We start from the raw sequence: 26,311 nt of genomic DNA, 5'->3' as shown, positions 1-26,311 counted from the left end.
TATTTGAAGTCAACTGCATTCTATGAGCGTGAATTTGAAACAAGGCAACTAGTTAGTTTTTCTACTGTCATAATCTTCAAACTTGGAACTTTACTTCACTAACCTCCAACTCAGTTTATTGTACAAAAACTATCAAAAACAATATTTTCTACAAAATACTCCTCAGGCAAGCTACAAATACATCACGATATGTAATTTGCATTGTAGAGAAATATTACTTATGTCTCTTCCAATTTGACAAGAAACCCTTTTTTACAAAAGATTAAATGGAATTGTGCAGAAAATAAATAATTTATTTAGTAATAAAGTTCAGCTTTTAGTTGAATTAAAAAACATGATCAATTGTCATTGTGGCATAAGTTCACTTGACTTGATAGTAAGGGAGATTTTTCTTGACTTATTTTCCAGTCAATTTTCCAATAAAGTTGCTCTAATTGTGAGGCATTTTTTTTGACAGCCGGCCAATCACATACGAGAAACTTGCCTTATGTCATAAGGGACTTCATTTGCAGTCAACTTCATTCTTTGAACGTTAGTTTTGACCAAGGCAACTAGTTAGTTTTTCAAGTGTCATGAATTTCAAATTCAGAACTTTACATCACAAACATCTATATTAAGTTCATAGTACAAGAACTACCAAACACTCCCCAGATAAGCTACAAGTCTATTACGATTTGTCTTTTGTATTGTAGAGAAATATTATTTATTTCTTTTTTAAATTGTCAAGGAGCCCTTTTACAGAAAACATTAAATGGAATTGTGCAGAAAATAAATAAATTAAAGAGTAGCAAAGCTCTTGAATGAAAAAACATGATCAGTTGTCATTTTGACATAAGTTGACTTAACTTGATAGTAAGGGAGATTTTTTTTGATTAACTTTCCAGACAAATTTCCAATAAAGTTGTCTTAATTGGAAGGCAGCTGCCCGATCAGATGCTAGAAACTTGCCTTACTTCCAAGTCCCTTATGTCCACTGAACCTGCCCAATGTTTCGTAAGATGAAATCTACTAAGCATTGACAAATTAAAATGTTCAGATATAAAATTTTTGTTGGGTAAAACTTTGGTCAACATAACATAATTTCATCCTCCGAGAAGCTAAATAAGTCACTTTAAGCTTAAACAATGTAAGGGAATATTGAAAACTTACTTCCAAAATGAATGCTATGTTGCCCCAACTCTGGGCTTTTCATGCCCGCTGAACTCAAGTTTGTGCTAAAAATTCGTAAAACGAGTAGGCTATAGTGAACAGTCTCAGTCTTCGTACGGTATTCGCACTGTAGCCAAGAGTGTGAGGCTTCATTCACGAAAAATCTGCTCGCCATCAATGACAACAATCGGATATTTCGCTAAGAACGTGTAATCTACTCCGCAATTAAAGGCGCACGACCGTCCACTTCGTTGTCGCTTCTCAGTTTAGGCCATAGAGAGCTACAGTTTGGTGCGAATTGAGGAGTGATGGCATCATTAAATAATTTTTCTTCGAAAAAGAGGTTGGAAATAATGGTTAGTTCAAATGGGGCACAAAATATTAACTGGAATTTTTTACTGAGACAGTCGATTTTTTGGGGCATACAATTCTTAAATATAGTGTTACCAGCAGTCTTGGCGATGCCAATTGGCGGCCTTCTAACTTCAGAGTTGCGATTTTTATTTGTAGGCTTTTTTTTCTAATATCATCTATAAGTAATCCATGAGCCACAGCTTGTCTGAAAACCATCAACAAGGTCTTAAAAAATTGGAGTCACAAAATAAGCGTCATACGAAGCCAGCCGAGCTTTTTTAACAAAAACTTGTATTTGGTCCACCTTCTATTTGCTGTCAACAATTGATTGAGTTTTCATGAAAACGTTTTAGCATACATACATATATTTATGATGTAGTTGTTTATTAAATAAAATTCGCCCAAGTCAATATCATTTTCTCTTTTCGAGATATTGAAGTCGACAAAAATCGTTTAAGTTATTAGTAATTTATTAAAAAAAAAATTAATTTTACAAAATGTTGTTGTATATGATTGCATATAAAATTAAGTCAATGTCTTAATTTTGATAATTGCCTGTAAAGTTGTATCATACAACAAGTTTAACTCAGATCGGTCGTCAAAGTTTTTTTGGAAGGAAGTTAAGAATATTGGTTTGAGAAAAGATGTGCAACCTTGTGACGGTTATATTGATTTGGAAGGTTTGAATGTTAAATTCTCTACTTCACAAACCCAATTCTGTGAAATGTCTTCTAGACGTGCAGAGAATGATACTACTAACGCCTTTTCGGTAAGTGCCGTAGATGATTATCAGGTAGGTAGGTAGGCAATCTCCATAAAATCTAAACGCACCGGACCCTGATTAAAATCCTCCTACCCTTCCTACTTTCACACATAACGCACATATTCAACACCATTATAATGACATCTACTATCCTAAAACAAAGAAAGAAGAAGGAATATAGACCGATAGCTATCCTATCTTTTCTATCTAAAGTTTTTGAAAGTCTTATAAGTGACCAGATAAAATATTATATTAAAGACAAGCAATTATTGAATCCTTTGCAATCTGGATTTCGGTCTGGACATAGTTATGTTTCAGCTTTACTCAACGTACCTGATGACATAATACATGCTTTAGACAATAAACTTACAACTTTGATAACCTTACTTGACTTTTCAAAGGCATTTGACTGTGTAAACCATAATCTTCTCTGTGATAAATTGACGACCCTATTCAGCTTCTCTGACACAACTAAAAAACTTATGTACTCATATTTGAACAATCGTATGCAAGCCGTGTCTCATAATGGTAGAATATCCTCGTTCCTCTCTGTTAATAATGGTGTTCCCCAAGGATCAATCCTTGGACCTTTACTAATTTCATAGTTCATTAATGATCTGCCCTCTGTTTTGTCTTAAGGATGCAAAAATTATATATTAATTTTCCTGGATAATGCTTAAGGATGCAATATCTAAAATGAACTTTGATTTACAGGCATGATTGGTCGACACGGAACTGACTTAAACTCAATCCTTAAAAAACGAAAGCCCTTCCAATTTCAATAAACAAAACCAAACCCAGATAACTTCCCTCCCGTTATGTTGAATAATTGTATTATTGAATATGTGGGCCAAGTTAGAAATTTAGGTTTGGTCTTTAACAACAGGTTAACTTGGAATAAATCGATACAGTTGTGTCCAAGATTTATGCTTCACTTAGAGGACTACCTGTTACTAAATCCGTACTACTTACCCATATTAAATTAAAGCTGGTAAAAACACTTGTCCTACCTGTAATACTCGTAACATACTGGTGTGAGCTGTTTGCTGATCTTGATTCTCAATCAGCTCACAAACTAAAGGAGGCATTTAATGCAATAGCCAGGTTTGTTTTTAACCTACGTAGGTTCGATCATCTCTCTTTCCAAGCTCGTCAGTTTTAAACTGCGATCTAGTAGCTTTCTTCAAATATCGTTGTTGTATCTTACTCTTCAAATTGATTGTTAAAAAGACTCCAAGTTATCTATGTGACAGACTCAATTTTTGTGTTTCTAGCCGTTCCATTTTATTGCGCTCGTCCACCTTTACGTGTTTGACATCGCAGCAATTTTTTGTTCATGCTGTTAGACTGTGGAATAACCTTCCCAGTCACATGAGGTTTAGAATCGAAAACAGAAAGTTTCAAGCAATTTGTTTTGAATATTTCTCAAGCTTGAACTGAACATACTTTTAAATTAATCATTTTCAATTTTTTTTATGGGGTTTCCTTCTTCATTTTTTTTAAATGCTTGAAAAAAAAAACCTTAAATACGAAAATTTCGATTGGTTAATGATCAAAATATTGAAATGAAATTTTGTTTTCGGTTCCTTATTTTTTATTCCTCTTGCTCTGATGTATCTCAGATAATGTTTTATTTTTATACGTCATGAAACCAAGTCCTGAAATATTTCTATCACTATGCTTGATGAAAACCGGAAAACTACTAATTAAAATTATACAAAAATTGTTATTATAACTTGTATGTTTGATTATAAAATAATGGAATTGACTATAAAAGCTTTTGTTATAGCTTATTTTTTTATTTTATTGGAATTTCAGCGTTCCAATCTTCAATTTCATCACAAATTAAAAACAATTTAGATTAAATATAGCAATTTAGGAATCCAATTTGTTTTTTATTTTGACCTCTGTTTAAAAAATAGATATATGTATGTAGATTTCAAAACCTCAAAAAGAATGGTATAAACCTATAAGATTTTTGCGTTGGCTAACCAGTGTTGCCATTTAATTGTTGGATTTAAATATACATACGCGACGGTCAAAATAATAGCAGTAAGAAGGGAATAAATGAAAAAATTGAACCTAATAAATACCTAATGATTTTAATCCAGGTTATGACAAGAAAAGTTTGGATTTTATCAAATAAATAAAAATAAAAAAAATTTTACCTTCAAGGTAAAGATTTGCTCCGGTCAAAAAAATGGCAGCATTCACAAAAAATAAGGAAATTAACAAAATGTTGATAAAAATTTCAAGAACATTTATTAATATTTGGTTGTATACCCCTTATTGCTTATAACGGCCTCATATCGTCGCTTCTTAGAATCAACCAAAGCCTGACATCTCTCCAATGGGATACTTTTCCATGCAGTCTCAACTGTTATCCAAAGATGATTTTTGTTGGTCGGTTTTGATGCTGCAACCATTTTTTTAACATCTGCCCAAAGGTTCTCTATTGGGTTGAGGTCAGGTGATTGGGGAGGCCAATCTAAAACAGAAATATTATTGACCCGAAACCACTCCTTAGCTTTTTTGCTGGTGTGCTTCGGGTTATTGTCTTGTTGAAAGACCCATCTGATTGGCATTTCCTCCTCTGCGTAAGGCAGCATGGTTCCGTGAAGAATGTCAACGTAAACATGCTGATCCATCACACCATTTATTCGCTATATGGGACCTACACCGTGGTATGAGAAGGAACCCTATACCATAATGCTAGAGCCACCATGTTTAACGGTTATACGCGTATACCTAGGCACGTATTCAGCATTTGGTGGGCGTCGCACATATTCACGAGAACCAGGGTTGCCATACTAAACGATTTTGCTTTCATCCGTCCATAAGATATTTCGCCAATACTGAAGAAGCCTATGAACACGGGTCTTGGCAAACTGAATTCTTTTGGCAAGTGTTTTTTTGTCAAATTGGAACTTTTCTGGGGCTTGTGGCGTTGAGATTATTTCTTCTTAAAATTCTTCTAAATGTTTCTACACTTGCATTTAAATTTAATTCTTTTTTATCTCAGTAGCAGGCAAGTGGGGTAAGGCTTTCGAGCATCTTACAATTCTCCTTACCGATTTCAGGTTTCAGGTTTTTCTTTATAATTTTTTGCATTCGAAATCATTTTTGCCGAGATTTGAAGAGAGTTTTGGATTTCCGTATATGATTTTCCTTCATAAAGAAGTTGGCGAATGATTCGGCGTTCCTCCAGAGGGCAGTGTTTACTACGGCCCATACTGTAAGTGTATCTGAGTATAAATATGATAATACAATGAGGCATTGAAAGCTTACCTTGAAACTTGAGATAATTATAATTTAAATGTGCACAGGAACAAAAAACAATATACAAATACCATAAGCTTGCTAAAACTGCTATTATTTTTACCGCTAAGATATACACTTTAAGAGCATTCGAGTAACATTTGGGAAAAAAACCGTTATGTCATGGAATTTTTTTTCCGGAAATGGAAGACAAAATGTTCTAGTACCAAAAAAGTAGTGAAAGAATATAATTAATTGTTCATATATTGCATTGTACTAGAATATATTAATAGGGAGGTTACACTGCTATTATTTTGACTGACATATATACAGTCCCTGGCCATATTATTAGACGCACTTTAGATTTTATGCAAAATCTCAATTTTCAGTAATTTTAATCAGGTTTTCGAATATTGTTATGTATTTAAATTATTTTGTATGCAAAATATAAACTATTTCATGCTTTTTTTATAAAAATAAAAAACAGATTTATAGAATTTTGTTTCTATATTATTTAAAAATATTGCGTATAACCTTATAGTTATAAAAATTCTGCAGTGCGTCTAATAATATTGCCAGGGACTGTATATAAGTTTGTTAGAGTGCACTTTTTATTTAAATAACATTAACGTATTTTAAGTAATTAATGTTGTCCAAACAAAATATTAAGTACAATGTATATTTTATAACTGCCTTATTTTGAAAAATAATTTCAAAATTTTACAACCACAAACTTGTACTAAATTAATATACCTTCTTAATTAGTGCCTAAACTTACTTATTATGGAGTGTTATTTCACTATACAACCACTTATTTGTTCTAAGACCCAGTTTTTTTTAATTAAAAAAGCAAAAAACTTTTGAAAAACGTACGAAACAAATATTTTAACAATTTGAATTAAATATTTAAATCAAATTTTACACGTTTAGAATGTTTTCCGAAAAATCGTCTTACTCGCATTTTATATTTAGGAACTTAGTTTTCGAAGTTCAGAAGTAAAAGCAATTTGATAAGGAATTTCGGTTTGTTAGAATTGAAATCCGTTAAATGCAGACAAGTCTTTGCCTTATGGCAACGCGCGCCGCCATGCCGATGGCGATGTCCAAATCACACCCATAAAATTAAACTCATGAAATGTATATAAATCTAATTTCTGTTTGCCACATCAAGAAGAAAATCTCTTGAAGTAGCTTTAAAACAATAAAATTAAATTACAATTGAAGATCTTTAACACGTTCTACCACCTCCATCACCCAGCTCTTAGCTCCAGCTCCAGCTCCAGCTCCAGTACGACTCAAGCACGTAAAAGCATTTCGTTCTTTGAGAATTGAGAAAAAGCTTCCTTACAAAATATATAGTAGATACATATTCAACAGCATAATTCCATTGGAATCAGATACAGTGTGCCAGTAACCAATCAACATTCGTGACGTTAAGGTCGTGTTTTTACATACCTACCTACATATACCCCCTATACGAACAGATAATAGTTGTAGATAATACAAAAATCTCTTTGAATACCAAACACATAAAAACTAGTGCTTGAATCTTTCTTTTTATTGTTTTGCATTGAGTGTCAAGCCCAGCAGACTTAATCTCCTGTCGCCTACAAAATCAAAATCAAATTCAAAATCAAGTGTTTTTTGTTTTGTTTTATTTTAAATTCCATTCCATTCAAAGAACCAAAGAAGTAAACAATATGAATCGCCAACTATCTGAACTGAGTGCAAGTGAGCTAAACGAAGCAATTGACGATACTAACTTTCCACAGGCTCACTTTTTGTCCCGCGGTAGAAATAATAGTGTTTGTTCGACAGGTAGTGCATCCGGATTGAACGGCTTTGACAACTCTCGCAGGACATCTTATGGCAATGGCATTGCAACCACTGGCACTATTGTTCCCGAAAAAGAGGAAGAAGAAACTCTTGACGAAAAAACACTTGTTAATGGAAAAGGACTTAAGGCAGACCGACCAAAATTGTTACTTAAGATGAATGGCACAGGCAAACATACTACCGAAACCGAAACCACCCTTATTACACCTAAAACCCCAACAACCCCACGGACATCAACCACACCAGGTACCTACTTTATACATACCTACGAATAATTTGGTTTTTCAGCTCCATAATTTCAATTTATGTAAATATTTTGTAAAAAAAAACTCTAAATTTGATTTTATGGAGTTATAAAAACTAATCAAGATTTATTTATAATGAAAGGAATGAGCCCTCGTAAAATATAAATTAAGAAAATGAGTATTCAATGGCGATTAATCACTTCTTAAGAGAACGTAATGAACCCGTGCAATAACCTGTTGTACTTGTTTGTTTGTTTTTTGTTTTTGTATACGTTCACTTAAAAGTTCATAATTAGGTTCATCTGAATAAAAATCAATAGAATTGTGGTTTTTCGAGGAGAAATATTGAGATTTGAAGGGAACTTTAAGCAACTTATTCAATTTAGAGAGTTATTTTTAATGTACAAAAGTTCAATTGTTGCAGTATAAAACGAATGTATTTAATTACTATACAGAAACGGTTTAATCACTTGAAATAGGATTCCATACAAAAACTGGACATCCCTTATATTAAAATTAACAAAACAAATTGTAGTTCAAATAATTTTAAAAACCTAGTGCATGTATTGATTAAATTTTATATGAATGATTTTGATGATTATGGTATGATTTTGCACCACCTACGTAGTATGTAGGACGTACATAGGTACCAAATATATGTCTTTCGTATCCTTGAAAAGGTCTTTTATTAAGTTCTATACCACCAAAAGTCAAAAATGAATCAGTGCGAGAAGAACTCTTTTCAACAAGTATGTACATTAGTAGGTACACTGTAACATGCGTAGAAACTTTTTATGTGCATCCCCTTTAAATACTCGTATGCCATTTAATATCATTTCACAATAAATTCGTCATTGTTTGTATGGGGTTTTCAAAAAAAAAAAATCCCATCATATAACATGATTTAAATTTAATAGTTAATTCGTTTTTATAACTTAAAGAAGTAGATATATTTATATCTGTAGCAACATTCTTCACTACTCAATTATTTGACAATTATGCAAATTTCAATTTATCTACTTTTACTTTTCACAAATAGATGTGTATGTTTTAATTATTACAGACTTTATAAATATAAATGTCCGTATCACTGCAGATTCGTAAAATAAATGATACTAAATATGTTAATATTTATTTTTATCAAATTCGCTTTCAATTAAGATTTCAGATAAATCTTCAAAGTTTTTTTGTATTTCCAAAAATAGATAATATGAAATTGACTTTTATTTAATTTGTTAGACAAAAGACAACATATATTTAAATGTATATAAATTACATTATGTATGTATTTGGCAAAAATTGTATCAGAATGTCTTAAGAATAGACAATCCACTAAGTTTTGTATACTTATTTCATTTCAATTTTATTAATTAATTTATATGTGCTTTCCTTTTAAATTAAGGAAGAGTATTTGATCACTAAATTATCCAAACAGTTCAAATTTGAAAAAAAACAAGTAGATGCAAATTAGACAATTTTGATTTATTTAAACTTTAAGTATAGACTTATCCTAAGTCTGAACTTTATTTTTTGAAATTACCTTAAAGAATATGTCCGAGTATAATTTTTAAAAATATTAAATGTCTATTTCTCCTTAACGAATAAAAAAAAGAGTCAAATTTTTAAGTGGCAACTTAAACCAATTTAAAACAAAATTATTCATCCACAACAAACATTATGTTTCCTTTGAACTTCTTTAGATTAGAAAATTAGATCGTAGTCTTGAGTGACCAATCAAACAATATTAAATTAATTTTAAAGTTGTAAACGGTGATTTTTTAAGAGCTTGAGAACTTTAAAAAAAACGCATATAATTTGCAAAATCTCATCGATTCTTTATTTGAAACGTTAGATTGGTCCATGACATTTACTTTTTGAAGATAATTTTATTTAAATGTTGACCGCGGCTGCGTCTTAGGTGGTCCATTCGGAAAGTCTAATTTTGGGTAACTTTTTCGAGCATTTCGGCCGGAATAGCCCGAATTTCTTCGGAAATGTTGTCTTCCAAAGCTGGAATAGTTGCTGGCTTATTTGTGTAGACTTTAGACTTGACGTAGCCCCACAAAAAATAGTCTAAAGGCGTCAAATCGCATGATCTTGGTGGCCAACTTACCGGTCCATTCCTTGAGATGAATTGTTCTCCGAAGTTTTCCCTCAAAATGGCCATAGAATCGCGAGCTGTGTGACATGTAGCGCCATCTTGTTGAAACCACATGTCAACCAAGTTCAGTTCTTCCATTTTTGGCAACAAAAAGTTTGTTAGCATTGAACGATAGCAATCGCCATTCACCGTAACGTTGCGTCCAACAGCATCTTTGAAAAAATACGGTCCAATGATTCCACCAGCGTACAAACCACTCCAAACAGTGCATTTTTCGGGATGCATGGGCAGTTCTTGAACGGCTTCTGGTTGCTCTTCACTCCAAATGCGGCAATTTTGCTTATTTACGTAGCCATTCAACCAGAAATGAGCCTCATCGCTGAACAAAATTTGTCGATAAAAAAGCGGATTTTCTGCCAACTTTTCTAGGGCCCATTCACTGAAAATTCGACGTTGTGGCAGATCGTTCGGCTTCAGTTCTTGCACGAGCTCTATTTTATACGGTTTTACACCAAGATCTTTGCGTAAAATCTTCCATGTGGTCGAATAACACAAACCCAATTGCTGCGAACGGCGACGAATCGACATTTCACGGTCTTCAGCAACACTCTCAGAAACAGACGCAATATTCTCTTCTGTACGCACTGTACGCATTCGTGTGGTTGGTTTAATGTCCAATAAAGTAAACTGAGTGCGAAGCTTGGTCACAATCGCATTAATTGTTTGCTCACTTGGTCGATTATGTAGACCATAAATCGGACGTAAAGCACGAAACACATTTCGAACCGAACACTGATTTTGGTAATAAAATTCAATGATTTGCAAGCGTTGCTCGTTAGTAAGTCTATTCATGATGAAATGTCAAAGCATACTGAGCATCTTTCTCTTTGACACCATGTCTGAAATCCAGCGTGATCTGTCAAATACTAATGCATGAAAATCCTAACCTCAAAAAAATCACCCTTTATGAGTGTTAATTTTGCACTGAAAAAAAATCAAATTTAATGGAAGCTGCCGTTAGTAAAACTAAACCGCTATTTTGGGTCAATTTCGAAAATTGAAAAATGTACAATTATGGGTTTCGATTCAGATGATTTTGTGTTATTTCATTGAAATAAGGTAGGTGTGAAGATTTTGAATATCGTCGTCGTCGTTCTTTGAAAACCCCCTTAGTCCATTTTCCGCAAAAATTAAATAAATACACTAAGTTCATGCAAATGACAAAATTTATAGTTTTTCAAAACTCCCTTAGGTTAACGATGCACCATTTTTAAATTATAAAGAATTGAAACTCCCAAAATCCATTAATTAGCATGTTGATTTCAAACTTTTAATGCAAATATCTCGAAACACAAAAAATGGACTTAGGGAGTTTCAACAGAACGACGACGATATAAACATTGTTCTTAAATATTATTTCATTTTTAATTTATTATTAGCATCATCGAAAAATGTCTCAAATTCATTTTCATTTGCCCTCTTTGACTGACTCAGCCCTGATTTCTTTTTGCATTTACGGCTTCTTCGGTGTTCAAGTATAGCCATATAGATGTATGTATGTAGTAAGTGTCGTTAGTTGGCTTTCTATTTGGTTATATGTATGCAGATCACAGTACCCCCATAAAGAAGCCTGCCCTTTTCAAACTGAGAATAGTCAACCTTACACATACTCGTGTTTTAGCACAGATCCCAAAAATATATAGTTCTCAACTCACACTTCAAAACACTACCAAGACCATTTAAAATAAAGAGTATTCTAGAGTAACTACATTTGTCCATTTAACACAACAAATTGAATTAAATTATACATAAAAGTTTTATTTTTACAAATCTCAACCGTTCCATGTATTTGGACTTATTTACTTATCGAAAACACTACTAAAACCATCCAATCATCAAATTTGGTTATATATTTCAGGACATGAAAAGTGTACATTCCATCATGATTTGGAGCTCGATCATAAACCACCTACGAGGGAAGCCTTACTTCCTGATATGGCTCAATCCTATCGTCTTTTACTTGGGGGTCTTGGAGAAGATCCAGATCGCCAAGGATTGATTAAAACACCGGAACGTGCAGCTAAAGCAATGTTGTTTTTCACAAAGGGCTATGATCAATCACTTGAAGGTGAGTTTCTCTGAAAGGCTATACAAATAAAAATCAAAAACATTAAGTTTCTTTATATTTGTTAAATAAGATATTCTAAATGGAGCGGTATTTGATGAAGACCACGATGAAATGGTTGTTGTCAAAGATATTGAGATGTTTTCTATGTGTGAACATCATTTAGTGCCATTTTATGGCAAAGTATCTATTGGTTACTTGCCATGCAACAAAATTCTTGGTCTTAGTAAGCTCGCAAGGTAAGTTATAAGTGTTATCTAAAACATTTAACTCATTGATCTAATTTATTTTTATTGAATGTTTAGAATTGTCGAAATATTTTCAAGACGACTACAAGTTCAGGAGCGTCTTACTAAGCAAATTGCTGTAGCAGTTACTCAAGCAGTTCAGCCTGCAGGTGTTGCAGTTGTTGTGGAGGGAGTGTAAGTTATAGATTATATTTTTTATTTTTGTATAGAGATTTTAATGTCCTCCTGCAAACCAACTTAGTAAATGCGAGACATGTTTTTGATTACGCGATATCTACTGTTTACCAAAGAACGATCAAGGTTTAAATCAAAATAACTTAAAATACTTACTAACTTAAGGTGGCGCTACAGTCCTGTGGGAACTAGGGCCTCACCCAACTAACTTCTCCATCTAGCTCAGTCCCTAGCTAGATGTCTAAAGTTTCGCGCTCCAAGTTGGGTGAGGTCACTTTCCAATTGTGCGCGCCACCTGAATCGCGGTCTTCCTCTACTGCGCAGTAAATAACTTAAAATAATAAGACTAAAAACTACAGTTGCAATATCTTAGGCTATTCTTCGTGATCAAAATTGTGTCTCTTGTTTTATTGGACAAGATCTTCCTAAGTTTTTAGTTTAAATATAATTTTGGATATCTTTCGGGATCTAAACAACAATTTAAAAAAACTTTTCTTATGGGTACCTGAAAAAACTATCGCAAAGAAATTAAATTATAAAAATAAAATACGTGTTTTTCCAAATCTCTGTTAAATTATATAAATGAAAAAAGGTTAAATTAAGAGCGATTTTTAATTATATAACAATAAATTCTTCTCGCTTTTTCCAGACATATGTGCATGGTAATGAGGGGAGTTCAAAAAATAAACAGCAAAACCGTGACTTCTACAATGCTAGGAGTATTTCGTGATGATCCAAAGACTCGTGAGGAGTTCCTCAATTTAGTTAATAGCAAATAAATATTTTAATTGCATAGCACAGGACAATAACAAGATAACAATAAGGTTTTTAAATGGGAAATGTATTTTAAATTGGGACCAGAATTTAATAACACCATCGAAAGATGAGGTACTTAAATGTGTGCATATATTTTTATTGAAAACAAAATAATACAAGCCAATAATGTTAAGTAAGTTGTTTATAAAATCATATATAGATATTGTATTATACATACTTTAATTGTTTGTAATTGTCAAAAATATATAAAGTATACCTAAACAAAAATCATCTAAAGTTACTTAATTATAAATACAAAAAAGTTTACGGGTAATTTAAAGTATTTTAACCTTTGCGTATATAAACTCAGAACATTTTATTTTAAAAAAGACCAACATACAAAACTGAAAGGATCAACAAATTTAGGGAATTTACAAAATAAATTATAATACAAAATACTCTTATAATTGTTATAGTTAAATATATTATCTAAAATAAACGATATATATTATATATGAAAAATTGTAGTTGTTTGAGCATTGTTTTTGATTTATTAAAATAATGATTTAAAACGCCGCCGGCGCGTGCCTGAATTCAAAACATTGAGAAGGTTCACACGAAATGATTATTTGTTTTATATTTTGCATAATTGGATTCAAAGTTGTCTATAAAAAGATTCGTTATCAAATTGGAAGAGTAGTAAGTATGAAAATAAGTAATTATTTCACTACCATACCATAAACAAATATAATTAACCTTGAATTTATAGCTTGTGAGTGTTTTTTTAGTAGATAATGTTTTGGTATTTTCTGTGGGAAGGCAAAGGTTACTGTAGTTAAGTTTTAAGTTTGAAATGAATGATAACTTGAAAACTGACTAGGTGCCCTGCTCTCCAAAAAATTCAAAAAATGCGGTTCATTACTTTTGAAGTGCCTCAGTCAAGTTATTCGTTACCTATAAATGCTTTATCACACAATGTTTTAGTGAGAGCTCATGGAATATTCTTGTTTTCTATGGTTATTTAATATGATTAAACCTTTTTTTTTAATAAAGAATCAATATACACTTGTGTTTATAAAAATACCAGTGCTCTCCAAATGAAACAAAAAGGCCTTCAATATCAACGTTATAATATATTTCATTAAACTTCTAAAAACAAACTAAAATATTTTATTCATAATAACAGAAAAAAAGTATTATCGATTTTTTACCTTTAGCTTTGTCACAGTAAAAACCGCTTTATTAATATATGGCTGTTCATAAAAATAGCAGTACATGACAAAGTACTAGATCTATTACGTAAGAAGTAAGAAAAACTGATATAAGTTATATGAAAGTATACAAATAATGTTAGCTTACAATTAGTACTTTGTTGCATAGCCATTGTTTTTCATGATGCTTCGCATCTACGTGGCATCGAGTCCAGTAAAACCTGACACCTCTCGACTGGTATTGCCTTCCACGAATCACGCACTGCTTCCCACAATTCTTTCGAATTCTTGAGTTTTGCTTTATGAACTGCGTTCTTAACAACCCCCACAAATTTGCGACGGGGTTAAGGTTGGGGGATTGAGCGGACCACTCCATAACGGATAACTTTTTTTGCGAAAACCATGATTTTGCCTTTTTTGACGTATGCTTTAGGTCATAGTTTTGTTGGTATACCCAAACCCAAACGGCATAGGGTAACATAACCTCCTCGATAATTTTCACATACTCGGTTGCATCCCTTATACCCCCATGGGATAAATAGGCCCGACCCAGTAATATGAAAAGCAAGCCCATATCATAATTTTTCCTCCACCATGCATCACTGTTTTTATAGTGTACCGTGGATCGTATGCTGCATTTTAGGGTCTTCTCACATATTCTTGACGATCGTTGGACCCAAAAAGGACGACTTTGCTTTCATCGCTCCACTGAACATTCCTCCATTTCTCTTTTGCCCAATCTCTGTGCGCTTTAACAAACTCCATTTTCTTTGCTACATGCCTTTTCGTCAAGAATGGTAACTTGCGTGGACTTCGGGCTGATAACTTCGCTTATAAAAGACGTCTTCGTATTATGACAGCGCTAACAGACAGTTGAAGTCCATTTCTTATTTTCCTAGAGCCTTATGAAAGGTTCTGTTTTGCTAACTGAACAATTTTTCTGTCAGTTTTTTTCAGTAGCCATTTTGCCATTTTAAGACGTTACTGACCATTTTTGCTGAGTATCCTAGGATGTCTTGAATATTTTGGTAGGTTTTTCCCTCCAAAAGCAGTTTTGAAAATAAGTTTTCGATTTTCTTCGGTGCAGTGTCTTGACCGTCCCATTGTTAATTTTTGACCTATATTAATTTTGTATATGCTAGTATGTCACAAATACTTAAAACTTTATATAGTAAAATAACGAAAAATAAAAAAAAAATGATTTTTGAACACCTTTAATTATAAAATCAAAAGAACTGCTATTTTTATGAACACTTTATAACCAGAGAGTTTGAAATGATGGGTGTTCACCGGGAAAAGTAGGGTATAACTTCAAGCTAAAAGTCTCTAATATGAAAACGAAAGACAGTTAGATGCAAGTAACAGGGTAATTTTTTTCTAAGAATTTCCGTTATGTAAGTAATTGACAACCTAATAAAAAGTGTCCAGCACTGCTATTTTTATGAACACAACTGTAAATTATTTCAATCATAAAGGCGTTGGTTTTAATTTAATGTTTATGTGGATGGTTTATTTTCCGTCTCGTCATTCTAGTCATTCAAAAATTGTAAGTGTCATGGTTTTAGATAATTTTCTACTCAAAAATTCTTGTAACGATATAATAAAAAGAAACAAATAATAACTTTCTTTTATTCTTTAATGAAAAAAGGATTAACCAAAATTATGGTAATATTCAATATTTTTGTGGGATTTAAAAAAGTTGTAAACAAAATATATAAAATTAATGTACATTATTATGTTTATATTTGTCTTGCTTATTTTTCTTGTAAGAATAATTATTAAATATTGAGCTCAATACAATCGTTTTAAAGGAATTTGAACCACATTTGAAAGCTTAAACCAAATATCTAGTTTGCGCGTATTCAAATCATTTTTTAAACTTATTTTTAACGCCGTACAAAGAAACTGCTCAATTTTTTGCATATACAAATCTACCAATTATTGACAAGTATTTCTTGTAACATGTAAATAAGGTTCTGCAGGCCGAACAGGTAGTTTTCGTCGCAAGTATTATTTTCCGAATCAAAAACGTGTGCAAAATCTATGATTTTGACTTTTACCCATGGAATGATGTCTTCATATATTTTTTCCTGTAAAAGATAAGAAAACATTAAATATTTAAACTACAAATATTCAGTGAGAACTTACCGTTTTTTTATTGTTCCATTTGCTAGTGCAAGAAACGAAATCATCTAAAAAATATAAAATAACTTACGTTTAAACTTTTAAATTATTGCTTAGTTTATAAAATTAGGCTCATCACCAAAATAAAATTAATTAAATTTTTAGTTAATGTGTTCAAACCTGAGTTAATTCAGGAATTGAAATAAACCTTTTGAACTCTTTAAAACAAATTGAAAATATGTACACCTACAGAATATTGCTTTTTTGTATAACAGTAAGCGTCTGGCCACGCAATGAGCGACGAGCAGCTGAGGGACTCAAAAAAATCATATGGAGGTGGCCACATAAGCCGTAAGCGACTGAGCGACTTTTCAAGCGACAGAGCGACGTCGCTCAGCAATCACATCTGCTTTAATTTTTTAGTGGATCGCTGAGCGACGTAAAAAAAAGATGTCTACAACAAACACTGAAAGTTTAATTTCAGCTTTCCAAAGCCGCCCATTGCTATGGCAGGACACCCACAAAGATCACAATTTACTAGAAGAAGAGGATGTAACCCTTTCAAGTGTCAATACGCTTACAAACAGCACTCCTTCTACGAGCATAAGCTGCCCCCAAAACGTGCGAAAAAATAAGAGAGCTTCAACATACAATTTGGAGTCAGAATTTCACGAGTTAGAAAAAGAAAGATCCCAAATTTTAAAACAAGAGGTAGCAAAAAGAAGAGGATAGTGATGATCTTCAATTTTTCAAAATTTGTTTGCCATTTATTGCACAATTTAACAATTTCGACAATGTTGAGATAAGAACTGACATTCAAAATTTTATTTTGGAAAAATTTATGAATATAAATAAAGATTAAAAAAAAATAACCTTAGACATAAAACCAGCCGTTGTTCTGGACTAATTGCTTTCTTTCGTCTTATCAATTTTGGTCGAACTTTCTCCAACAGCAAATCAAAAGATGGTACTGACATACGACAATATTCAACTGATAAACCGCACATGACGATGGCATATCCTAACTTATCGCTCAGCGAGGTGTCGTTTAGTAAATGGCCATTCATCGCTCAGATTGGTCGCTCAATCACTCAGTCGCTCGTCGCCCATGCGTGGCCGACCATTAACAAGTAAAACACGTTTAAAGTATTTTCCTGGATCAACAAGTCTTTATGTTGTTGTTTCCCTCAAAATTGAGCGTGATTAATAATTCGTTACTTTTAATGTTTACTTTCTTTTTTAATTCCATTCCATGACGGAAGGCAAATTGTTTAGAGAAAACCCAATAAAAAATCCAAAAAAGAGAATTTGAATGTTAAACATGGAGAAGGTAACATCATGTTATAATTGGATGCAATTGAAAATGGAAATTCCTGGACATTTTTAAAAGAAACAAAAAAATGTTGCTGAATTTACCAGCAATATTTAACTTTCAACAAGTTTACCAGCATCTTTTATTGTAAAGGAAAAGTGGCTTTTTAATGCCAGAAACCAGCCAGAAGATCTCAATGCTATTGAGCATTTTTGGAACGAAATCAAGCGAAGGCTCCAGAACTGAAACATAAGCAACAAAAATCAATTAAAAGTGAAGATAAACGAATTTTGGGAGATAAAAATCGATGTCGCGGCGATAACAGGCTGTGATAATGCCTTAAGGTGACCGTATAAAATAATTATAGGTAGAAATGGCGATCTCAATCCCTGAGATCCGATTAGCGCTGTAGTGCGCCGTTTTGATAATAAAATACTTATACTTCCTGGAATTGCTGCCGTTAAGGACAGTTTAAAAATCTTGCTTAGAATTTTTGGCAATATAATTATTTATTATTATTTTAACTTATAGAAACTATGCTTATAGCAAATTTTGTATTCGTAAAAAATTACGAACTAGAGATTTTAATCAAAATACGACATTACGATGGTAGAGAAATCGAAAAAGTTGGCCCGATTCCGTCCGTCTATCTGTCTGTCCTTGCCCCTGCAGCCCAAACCATTGGAACTATTGAGTTCAAAATTAATTAATTAAGTTTTTGAGCCAGTTTTTTTAAGACAAAAAATAACACAAGAACCCCATACCATTTTATTGGTCGAAAATCATAAATTCAAATTTTCTCAAAAACATTGAAAATCCTTTTTCTTAATTTGTCTTATTTTAATTTAAAAAAAACATGTTTGTATTGCTACCAGACACTTTGTAATGAGCTACAGCAAGTTAACATCATGTTCCGGAACTACAATCAACACCACAACAACATCCAGTTTGGAAGAAGATTGCAAGCAATTAAGCCAGGACCTGATGCTTTCAAAAACATCAATAGAATTATTGGGAAACAGCCACAAATACCTGTTTCCTACATCAGCAACACCGTTGAAGCAACCTCAACCCAGGACAGAGTGGAAGTGTACAATCTAGAGGAGGTAGCAGAGATCATCGGGAATTCTAAGCCAAAAAAATCAGCTGGACCAGATGGTGTCTCCAATTACATCATAAAAAGGTTTCCACAAGCAGTAATGATTTTTCTTACAATCATCCTCAACAACTGCATCAACAACTGTTACTTTACCCGGGCATGGAAAACAGCAAAGATTGTGGCAATCCCCAAAAAATGTGCCTCAAAACTAGTATCCAACTACAGGCCAATATCACTCCTCAATAATATTAGCAAATTAATGGAAGGAGTAATCCTTCGAAGACTAAAGAAATTCTGCTTTAGAGAAAAACACTACAGGAACAATTATCTATACTCTGAAGCCAAATCCCGCTTGACAAATACCTAGTTCTGTCAGCGAAGAGACTTGTACGGAACATCATCGACCACCCAAATCAACTAATGAGAAGGATGACCACTGAACAACGACATCCAGAGCCAAGATACCTCAGTGTTATGAAAACTCTTCATGACAGCTTAATCATGGACAACGAGGAAGCAGTCCCATTTTACACTGCCATTGGGTCAGCCTTCTACCGCGTCTAAGCACCACTTCCCCAAAACCAACACCAAAAGGAACATTGACAACCAGGAACGAACACCCTGAGAATGATGAATCAGCTGACTTTTAAATTTTTTATTTCACATGTAATTTATATTTATTATTGGGATTTCACACCCTTAAACGAGTTTTTACTCTCCGCTTAAAAATGTTTTTTAATGTTTTGAAAGAGACTATGAAAATTTAAATAACATAATGTGTACGAGTATATTAACCTAACTTTTACACATTTCAATTGCTAAAATGATAAAATAATAACACAATAGTTTAGAGTGTTTTTGCTGCATTTCACGCAGAAATGTACGAAATTGTTTTGAAACGTAGCTTTTTCCCAAAAATAAAAAAAAAAAAACGTTTCTTGTATCCATTTCTAAGTATTTATGCTAAGAACGCTTTAATATTCAAAAATCCATAAAATGAGAGAGGATCTGATATGAAGAAATGTCGGGCTTTTTTGACGAAGTTTTTTCGAACTCAATTTTCGGGAGTCTATTATTACTGTAGCTATCAGTCTGCCTACTCGTATTTTGGTCTTAAAAAATGTTGACCGATCGAGTTTTGTAAACAAAATAAATATTTTTTTTAAAATAATAAAAATTACAGTTTTGATCATCAAAAATCATCACCAATTTTATGATTTGATCATTGACAAGAGCTTGCACAGAAAGAGAAGATTATTGAAATCGGTCCATTACTTCTCGAGAAAACCCTTCCGGAGCAATACCAAAATATGTTTTTCTGTTAGAAAGAAGCCAAATTAAGAACACAAAATTTAGAGAAAGTTTTAGAAAAATCAAATTTTTTTTACTACAAAATTTGTATGGGGACTGCTGTTATTTTTCGTATTAATAAAACAAAAAAAAACGCCTCACGCTAATCAGCTGAAAACCTTAATTTCAATCAACACAATTGTTAGGACTGTAGGAGCCAGGAACGACAGACAGGGGAAGGAATCGACTTCACTACCGTCGTAATGTCATATTTGATTAAAAGCTCCAGTTCGAAATTGTTTACTAATGCAAAACATACCATTTAATTCCTATATATGTCGCCCGTAAAAAAACTTCAATGTGCACTATTTATGTGTGTCAAAAAAAATAATAATAAAGTTGAAGGCTAGTTTAAGGAATTTAAAGGCAACTTAATATAAAATTGATGATTTCTTATTCAAAGTTTCTTCTTAACAACTTGAATATTTACTCTTTTTCTTAGAAACAATTTTCATGAAAATAATTTAAAGCATTACTAAAGTTTTTTTCCATATTCTAAATTGAGTGAAAGCAAAAATTTTAGTTGTTTTTGACAAGTTAACTGTATAAGCTTTATGGCTCATATGACCCCCCCTTGGATCGTCAGTTGGTCAAAAGTTGATGAATTTGTTCTGCGTTTTTGGATCTTGGTCTAGTCCTCAGTTAAAAGTAGTACTTTTAGTAATAAAGTTTAAGGAAGCAAAATACAAATGTTGTTTTGATATAGAAAAAATAAATAGTTACAAATATAATGGGGCTAAAGAAAATTATGTCCCAGGGGGGTCATGATCCCTACGACCTCCCCCCCCCCCCTGGATCCGCCATTGGGCTATAGTCCATTGATCTAAAGATCTTTTCTATAAGTTTTCCAGGTTTTTATAAAGCGTTAAAGATAATTAATGTCAGAATTAGTATAGTATAGACGTCCCTTAAGTGGTTCTTGGTCTTTCTAATAGGACAGGCATGAGCATGAGAAAACACAGTTGCAGTAATAATTATTATTTAATAACTAAACAGTGTTTTGTTTTAGTTAAGACGTGTGAGATGCTCAATCTGCCAAGGAATCTGAGTTGTTTTGAGCGCTCAATATTAATTTTCGGTTCCAACACAAATACCACATATCATCTTATGTGTGGAATGGAATTATTCGAATTTGGTATAAAAGTTCCTTTATTTTGGGGTCTATTTAGTTCATCCTGAATGACCAACATTTGAGTGGGGCACTATTTCAATTAAATTGTGCTTTAATTGCAATCACTGTTGGCATTTGTTCAAAAATCATTTCGTATATGTGTCTACCTACCGCACACAACATCATTGTGCACAAAAGATGATATAAATTAGGCCTCTTAGGAAAAAGTTCAAGAATGCCTACAGATAATATATTCACCTATCAAAGCTTATTAAATAGTTGTAGTATTAAAGTAAAAAATCCGAATTTACCTTGATCTTTATGTTTCAGTTTTGTTGTAATGGCTTCATAATCATAAGCAATTAAAATCGAACTAGAAAAAAAGTTAAGAGCAGTTTGAGTATCAAACCATTTTTGAAGACCATATAGTTGATTTAGAATCGTTTTTATCAAAGGCTTATAGAACTCATTTTGAACAGATAGGAACATCTTTAATGTATCGAAAAATGACTTTTCGTTCAAGTTTTTTCCAAAGTCCTTTCCGTATTTCAAACACTCGCTATTAGAATCGTAAATTTGAAATCCCGGAATGCATAGTCCGATGGTACTTTTACAAGCTTGATATTTTTGCTCTTCCATCATTATTTTATTTTCAGTTGCTAATGGATCCCAGGTTCTTCGCCCAACTTTAATATCCATTACACAAGGCTTCTCCATCGCGTGTGTTAAATTTTCCAATTTTATAAACAATTGCTGCATTAGAAATGAGATGAGTTTCATTTAATGTAAATTCTTTATTTCGAACCAAAAACCTTTTTCCCATCGACGAGCATTTCAAGATGACCTTCATATTGAGGAAAAAACCGCTGTGTTTTGGAATGAATTTGTGCTTCTTTTAATTGTTTATAAAATGTTATTTCCCGCTCGGCATATAAAGGCTTTGAAAGGGGTTTAAAAACGAATGTACCCAATTTGTCTCGAAGCATGCCATATTTTTGTGAAATACTCTCGATTGTATGTCCGGCAACTTGAGATTCTAATAGAAACAGATCTGGCGGCAAATTTATTGACATTTCGGTAAAATTAAATTTCTACTTGCTCTTTTAACATGAAGACAAAACCAAATACCTAACTTGTTAGAAATAATTTATTTATTTGAGATTTGACAGAATGACAGATCACAAGTATTCCATTTCCAATTGGCATTTGAGACTTGTGGCTATCGAGACTCGGAACACGAATGCCGATACTCGATACAAGGAAGTATTCTTTTGGAACGGATGTTCTGGAAATATTTGAATTTGGTTTGAACGGACTACAGACAGGTGAAGAAAAAACTGCATAAGCTTATATCATGAATGTGAAGACTGAAATGTTTATGATTCTTATTTCTAAAAGCAATACAAAAAAATAGAAAGCTAATTTGATTGCTAGGTGAGAATGAATAGTGAATTGTGTTTTTATTTTATTTTCCTGGTCTGTCAATCCGTCTGAGAAAATTCTAAGAATTATTATAAATAAAAACTGGCCAAATTTATCAACCGGAAAACCTTTACGAAAGCAGATCGAGACTACTTATTAACTTCAATTCAATTATATGTATGTAGGTGTTCTTTTTTTCATTATAGAAGTTTTTTTTATTATTGTTTATGATCACTTCCTTACATTTTTGGTTGAATCTTTTATAACATTTTGTTGAGGAAAAATGCGATTTGAAAAAGATTTGTTGGTATGTTCAAATTCTTTACAATTCATGAAAAATCTCATAACTGATATCATAATAGATCTGGCTTTGTTAATACCCAAATAACAGATTTTTTGACAGCTAACAATTAATGATGTTGTGGTTATAGTTGTGGAGCATTAATTGTCAAGCTGTGATTAATTCTGTGAAACGATAGAATACTTTTTTGTTGATTAACGATAGCTGCGTCTCTTGAAAAATGTTAGAGAAATCATTTTCAACCCACTAAGCATAAGCATAGGGTCTTGAGTTCAATCCCTGCCTGTGCCACCTAACTTTTTTCACGGGTACTGTCTCTTGGAAGGTATTGACAAATCCTCCAAGAGTTATTCTTGGCATGAAAAAGTGCTTTCTCAAATTAGCCGTTCGGATTCTTCCATTCCTGGCAACATTACTCGCACACAGGAAGGGTTGAGAGTTGTAAGTCACTATGCCCTGGCTCTTCATGGACTGTTGAGCCACCTAATTTATTTATTTATTTTATAAGCATAAGCATAACAGCATTTATTGTAGAAGAAAATTATTGTCGAGGCTATCATCAAAATCATAATCCTTACCCGTGTTTTGCTGGCAAATCTATCAATTTTATAGTAGGATTTTACACGAATAACAAAAACAATATCCGAATTATGAATACTACCGATAAAAGTTAAAGTAGAATCTTACTACGGATGAGTTTTTGAAATGTATACGAAACTCGAATAGATCTTATGTGATTTTGTTCTCAAATGTTTGTACGATTGATATTGCATTTGTATCGCGATGGCTGTATTCGTTGAGTAGCTGTGTATTTGGAATCATGTATTTTCCATTGGGGAAAAAATCAATCTGTTACTGTTGATATTATTTAGTTTTGTTAATGAAAATGAACTAACTGGGTTTATTGTGCAAGAGAAAACAATAGAAAAGGTAATTAAGTTTTGCTATGTTTCCAAAGGTTTGTCTCAGTTTAGATTAAATAAATCTTTTTGGTGTATTCACCGCACTAAAAGATTTAAAAATGACTGAGTTTGACAGCATTTTCTAAAAGGTAAATGGTGTTTCGATGTTTCTTATGAAGTGGAAGTGAGATAGTTTGATTCGTTTTAAACAATATAAGAATATGCTACCTACTCCATGTGCATTTATATTTTTTGTACACTCCTCCAACACAGGTTTTTCTGAAAAAATTTTGATTCGACTCTGATCCCCGACCGGAATCGAGTCGAATCATTGTCATTTCAACTCGATTCAGGTATATAAAGAATTGAGGCGAGCTTCAAGCTGGCTTCAACACCACATAATATTGTAGTAGTCTACGAACAAACACCCTTCTTCAAGTTTTTATTTTATGTCAAAGCTGCAATTGTTAAATTAACTTTTTTTTTAGAATCTCATTTTACAGATGTTTTCTTACCAATTCTTCTTGAAAATTGTCCATTTTATTAGTTTTAGTTAGTTTCTTTTAACTTTTGGTTTTCACAAAACTTTCTTCAATTTATGTTTTTTTTTTCTTATTATTTTCTGACAAGTCTTCTTTCAGTTTTTCCAATTTTTAAATACAAAAATCTGGCTACTGCCGATGGGTTTTCTTTGGAATTTTTTACTATACTAAACGGTGATTTTTTAAGAGCTTGAGAACTTTTTAAAAAAAAAGGCATAAAATTTGCAAAATCTTATCGATTCTTTATTTGAAACGTTAGATTGGTCCATGACATTTACTTTTTGAAGATAATTTCATTTAAATGTTGACCGCGGCTGCATCTTAGGTGGTCCATTCGGAAAGTCCAATTTTGGGTAACTTTTTCGAGCATTTCGGCCGGAATAGCCCGAATTTCTTCGGAAATGTTGTCTTCCAAAGCTGGAATAGTTGCTGGCTTATTTGTGTAGACTTTAGACTTGACGTAGCCCCACAAAAAATAGTCTAAAGGCGTCAAATCGCATGATCTTGGTGGCCAACTTACCGGTCCATTCCTTGAGATGAATTGTTCTCCGAAGTTTTCCCTCAAAATGACTATAGAATTGCGAGCTGTGTGGCATGTAGCGCCATCTTGTTGAAACCACATGTCAACCAAGTTCAGTTCTTCCATTTTTGGCAACAAAAAGTTTGTTAGCATCATTCACCGTAACGTTGCGTCCAACAGCATCTTTGAAAAAATACGGTCCAATGATTCCACCAGCGTACAAACCACACCAAACAGTGCATTTTTCGGGATGCATGGGCAGTTCTTGAACGGCTTCTGGTTGCTCTTCACTCCAAATGCGCGAAACACATTTCGAACCGAACACTGATTTTGGTAATAAAATTCAATGATTTGCAAGCTTTGCTCGTTAGTAAGTCTATTCATGATGAAATGTCAAAGCATACTGAGCATCTTTCTCTTTGACACCATGTCTGAAATCCCGCGTGATCTGTCAAATACTAATACATGAAAATCCTAACCTCAAAAAAATCATCCTTTATTTATAGAATGCCAAAAAACACGGGCATTGATTTTGTTGAGTTTTACTTTTCGTGTTTTTGTCTAACACGAGTACGTTCAAAACAGTATTTATAACACTGAGTGTATTTCACAGCGTGCATTAACTTTCAAGAAGTGTAATTATACCAAAATAGTAATACTGTTAATAACAGTTCAACTTTCAAATCGGCTGTTCTGCTGAGCTGAACAAATACTAATAAGTAGAAAGCAAAATTTCGAATAGTTTAAATTCAATATAATATTTCAAAAATTTAAGGTGTGTCACCAATACATTGAATTAATTCAAATGATCAGGAATTTTTCTATGACCAAATATACAGCAAATATCTTTAGCATGAAACATATCCGTTACACTTATTGTTTCTTGAAAAGACCTTTCAATTGTCTTTACTTAATATTAGTTTTTCAAAGCTGTCATTTAAATCGTCATTATTATTATCCGTTGTCGGCAACTTCTAAAATTACAGATGTCATTGCATAAGACATTTGACAATATACGGCGTCTTTCTGTTTAAGCTCCAAGCAGAGAACTGAGCTGTCAAAAAAAGATATGTGTTTCTTTTTAAGCTCAAACATATCAGAGTGCTTGGTTTTTGTTTCTTTTTTCAGTTAACAGAGCGCTCTCGATAGGCTTTGAATAAAATGCCCAAGCTGGGTGTAGCTCGTGACGTGTTGGTTAGTGCGTTGGAATGTCATGCAAGAGGTCTTTGGTTCAATCTCTGCCTGTGCCATCTAAAATTTTTTCAAGGGTACCAAGAGTTATTCTTGTCATGAAATGTGCTTTCTCAAATTAGCCGTTTGAACTTGGCTTAAAACTGTAGGTCCCCTCCATCCCTGGCAATATTACTCGCACGCATTGATGGTTGAGAGTTTTAAGTAACTAGGCCCT

At 32.8% G+C, this 26,311-nt stretch overlaps 2 protein-coding genes across 4 annotated transcripts in view; one reads left to right on the top strand and one right to left on the bottom strand.

Moving 5' to 3' along the window:
* Positions 1-13,536, top strand: part of LOC129949204 (GTP cyclohydrolase 1) — a 36,837-nt gene extending 23,301 nt beyond the window's left edge. The window contains exons 1-6 of one of the 3 annotated variants that reach the window (XM_056060499.1): positions 6,930-7,255; positions 7,343-7,606; positions 11,625-11,834; positions 11,905-12,070; positions 12,137-12,253; positions 12,903-13,536. In XM_056060499.1, coding sequence (XP_055916474.1) covers positions 7,225-7,255; positions 7,343-7,606; positions 11,625-11,834; positions 11,905-12,070; positions 12,137-12,253; positions 12,903-13,032 — 918 coding nt within the window. In that variant the 5' untranslated portion in view covers positions 6,930-7,224 and the 3' untranslated portion in view covers positions 13,033-13,536. Of the gene's footprint in view, positions 1-6,929; positions 7,256-7,342; positions 7,607-11,624; positions 11,835-11,904; positions 12,071-12,136; positions 12,254-12,902 lie in introns of those variants that run through there. The other 2 variants (XM_056060498.1, XM_056060500.1) reach the window with 2 other exon arrangements.
* A 1,926-nt stretch (positions 13,537-15,462) lies between these two features.
* LOC129949205 (uncharacterized) lies at positions 15,463-22,394 on the bottom strand. Its single transcript, XM_056060501.1, has 4 exons — positions 22,029-22,394; positions 21,528-21,969; positions 16,369-16,412; positions 15,463-16,310 (listed from the first exon to the last, which is right to left on the bottom strand). The coding sequence occupies exons 1-4, from the start codon at positions 22,287-22,289 to the stop codon at positions 16,152-16,154; spliced, it is 906 nt and encodes a 301-aa protein (XP_055916476.1). The 5' UTR covers positions 22,290-22,394; the 3' UTR covers positions 15,463-16,151.
* Between the last annotated feature and the right edge of the window lie 3,917 nt (positions 22,395-26,311).

This window comes from Eupeodes corollae, chromosome 3 (genome assembly GCF_945859685.1).
Source record: "Eupeodes corollae chromosome 3, idEupCoro1.1, whole genome shotgun sequence".
In the NCBI taxonomy this organism is placed as follows: Eukaryota; Metazoa; Arthropoda; class Insecta; order Diptera; family Syrphidae; genus Eupeodes; species Eupeodes corollae.
The sequence above is the reverse complement of the archived record's forward strand: the minus strand, read 5'-3'. Positions and strand labels throughout refer to the sequence as shown.

Coding starts and splice junctions, on each gene's coding strand:
- LOC129949205 (XM_056060501.1), bottom strand. CDS start 22,289: ATGTCAATAAATTTGCCGCCAGATCTGTTTCTATTAGAATCTCAAGTT. Junction 16,413..21,527: donor ACTGAAACATAAAGATCAAG/GTAAATTCGGAT, acceptor TATATTTTTTAG/ATGATTTCGTTTCTTGCACT. Junction 16,311..16,368: donor AATGGAACAATAAAAAAACG/GTAAGTTCTCAC, acceptor TATCTTTTACAG/GAAAAAATATATGAAGACAT.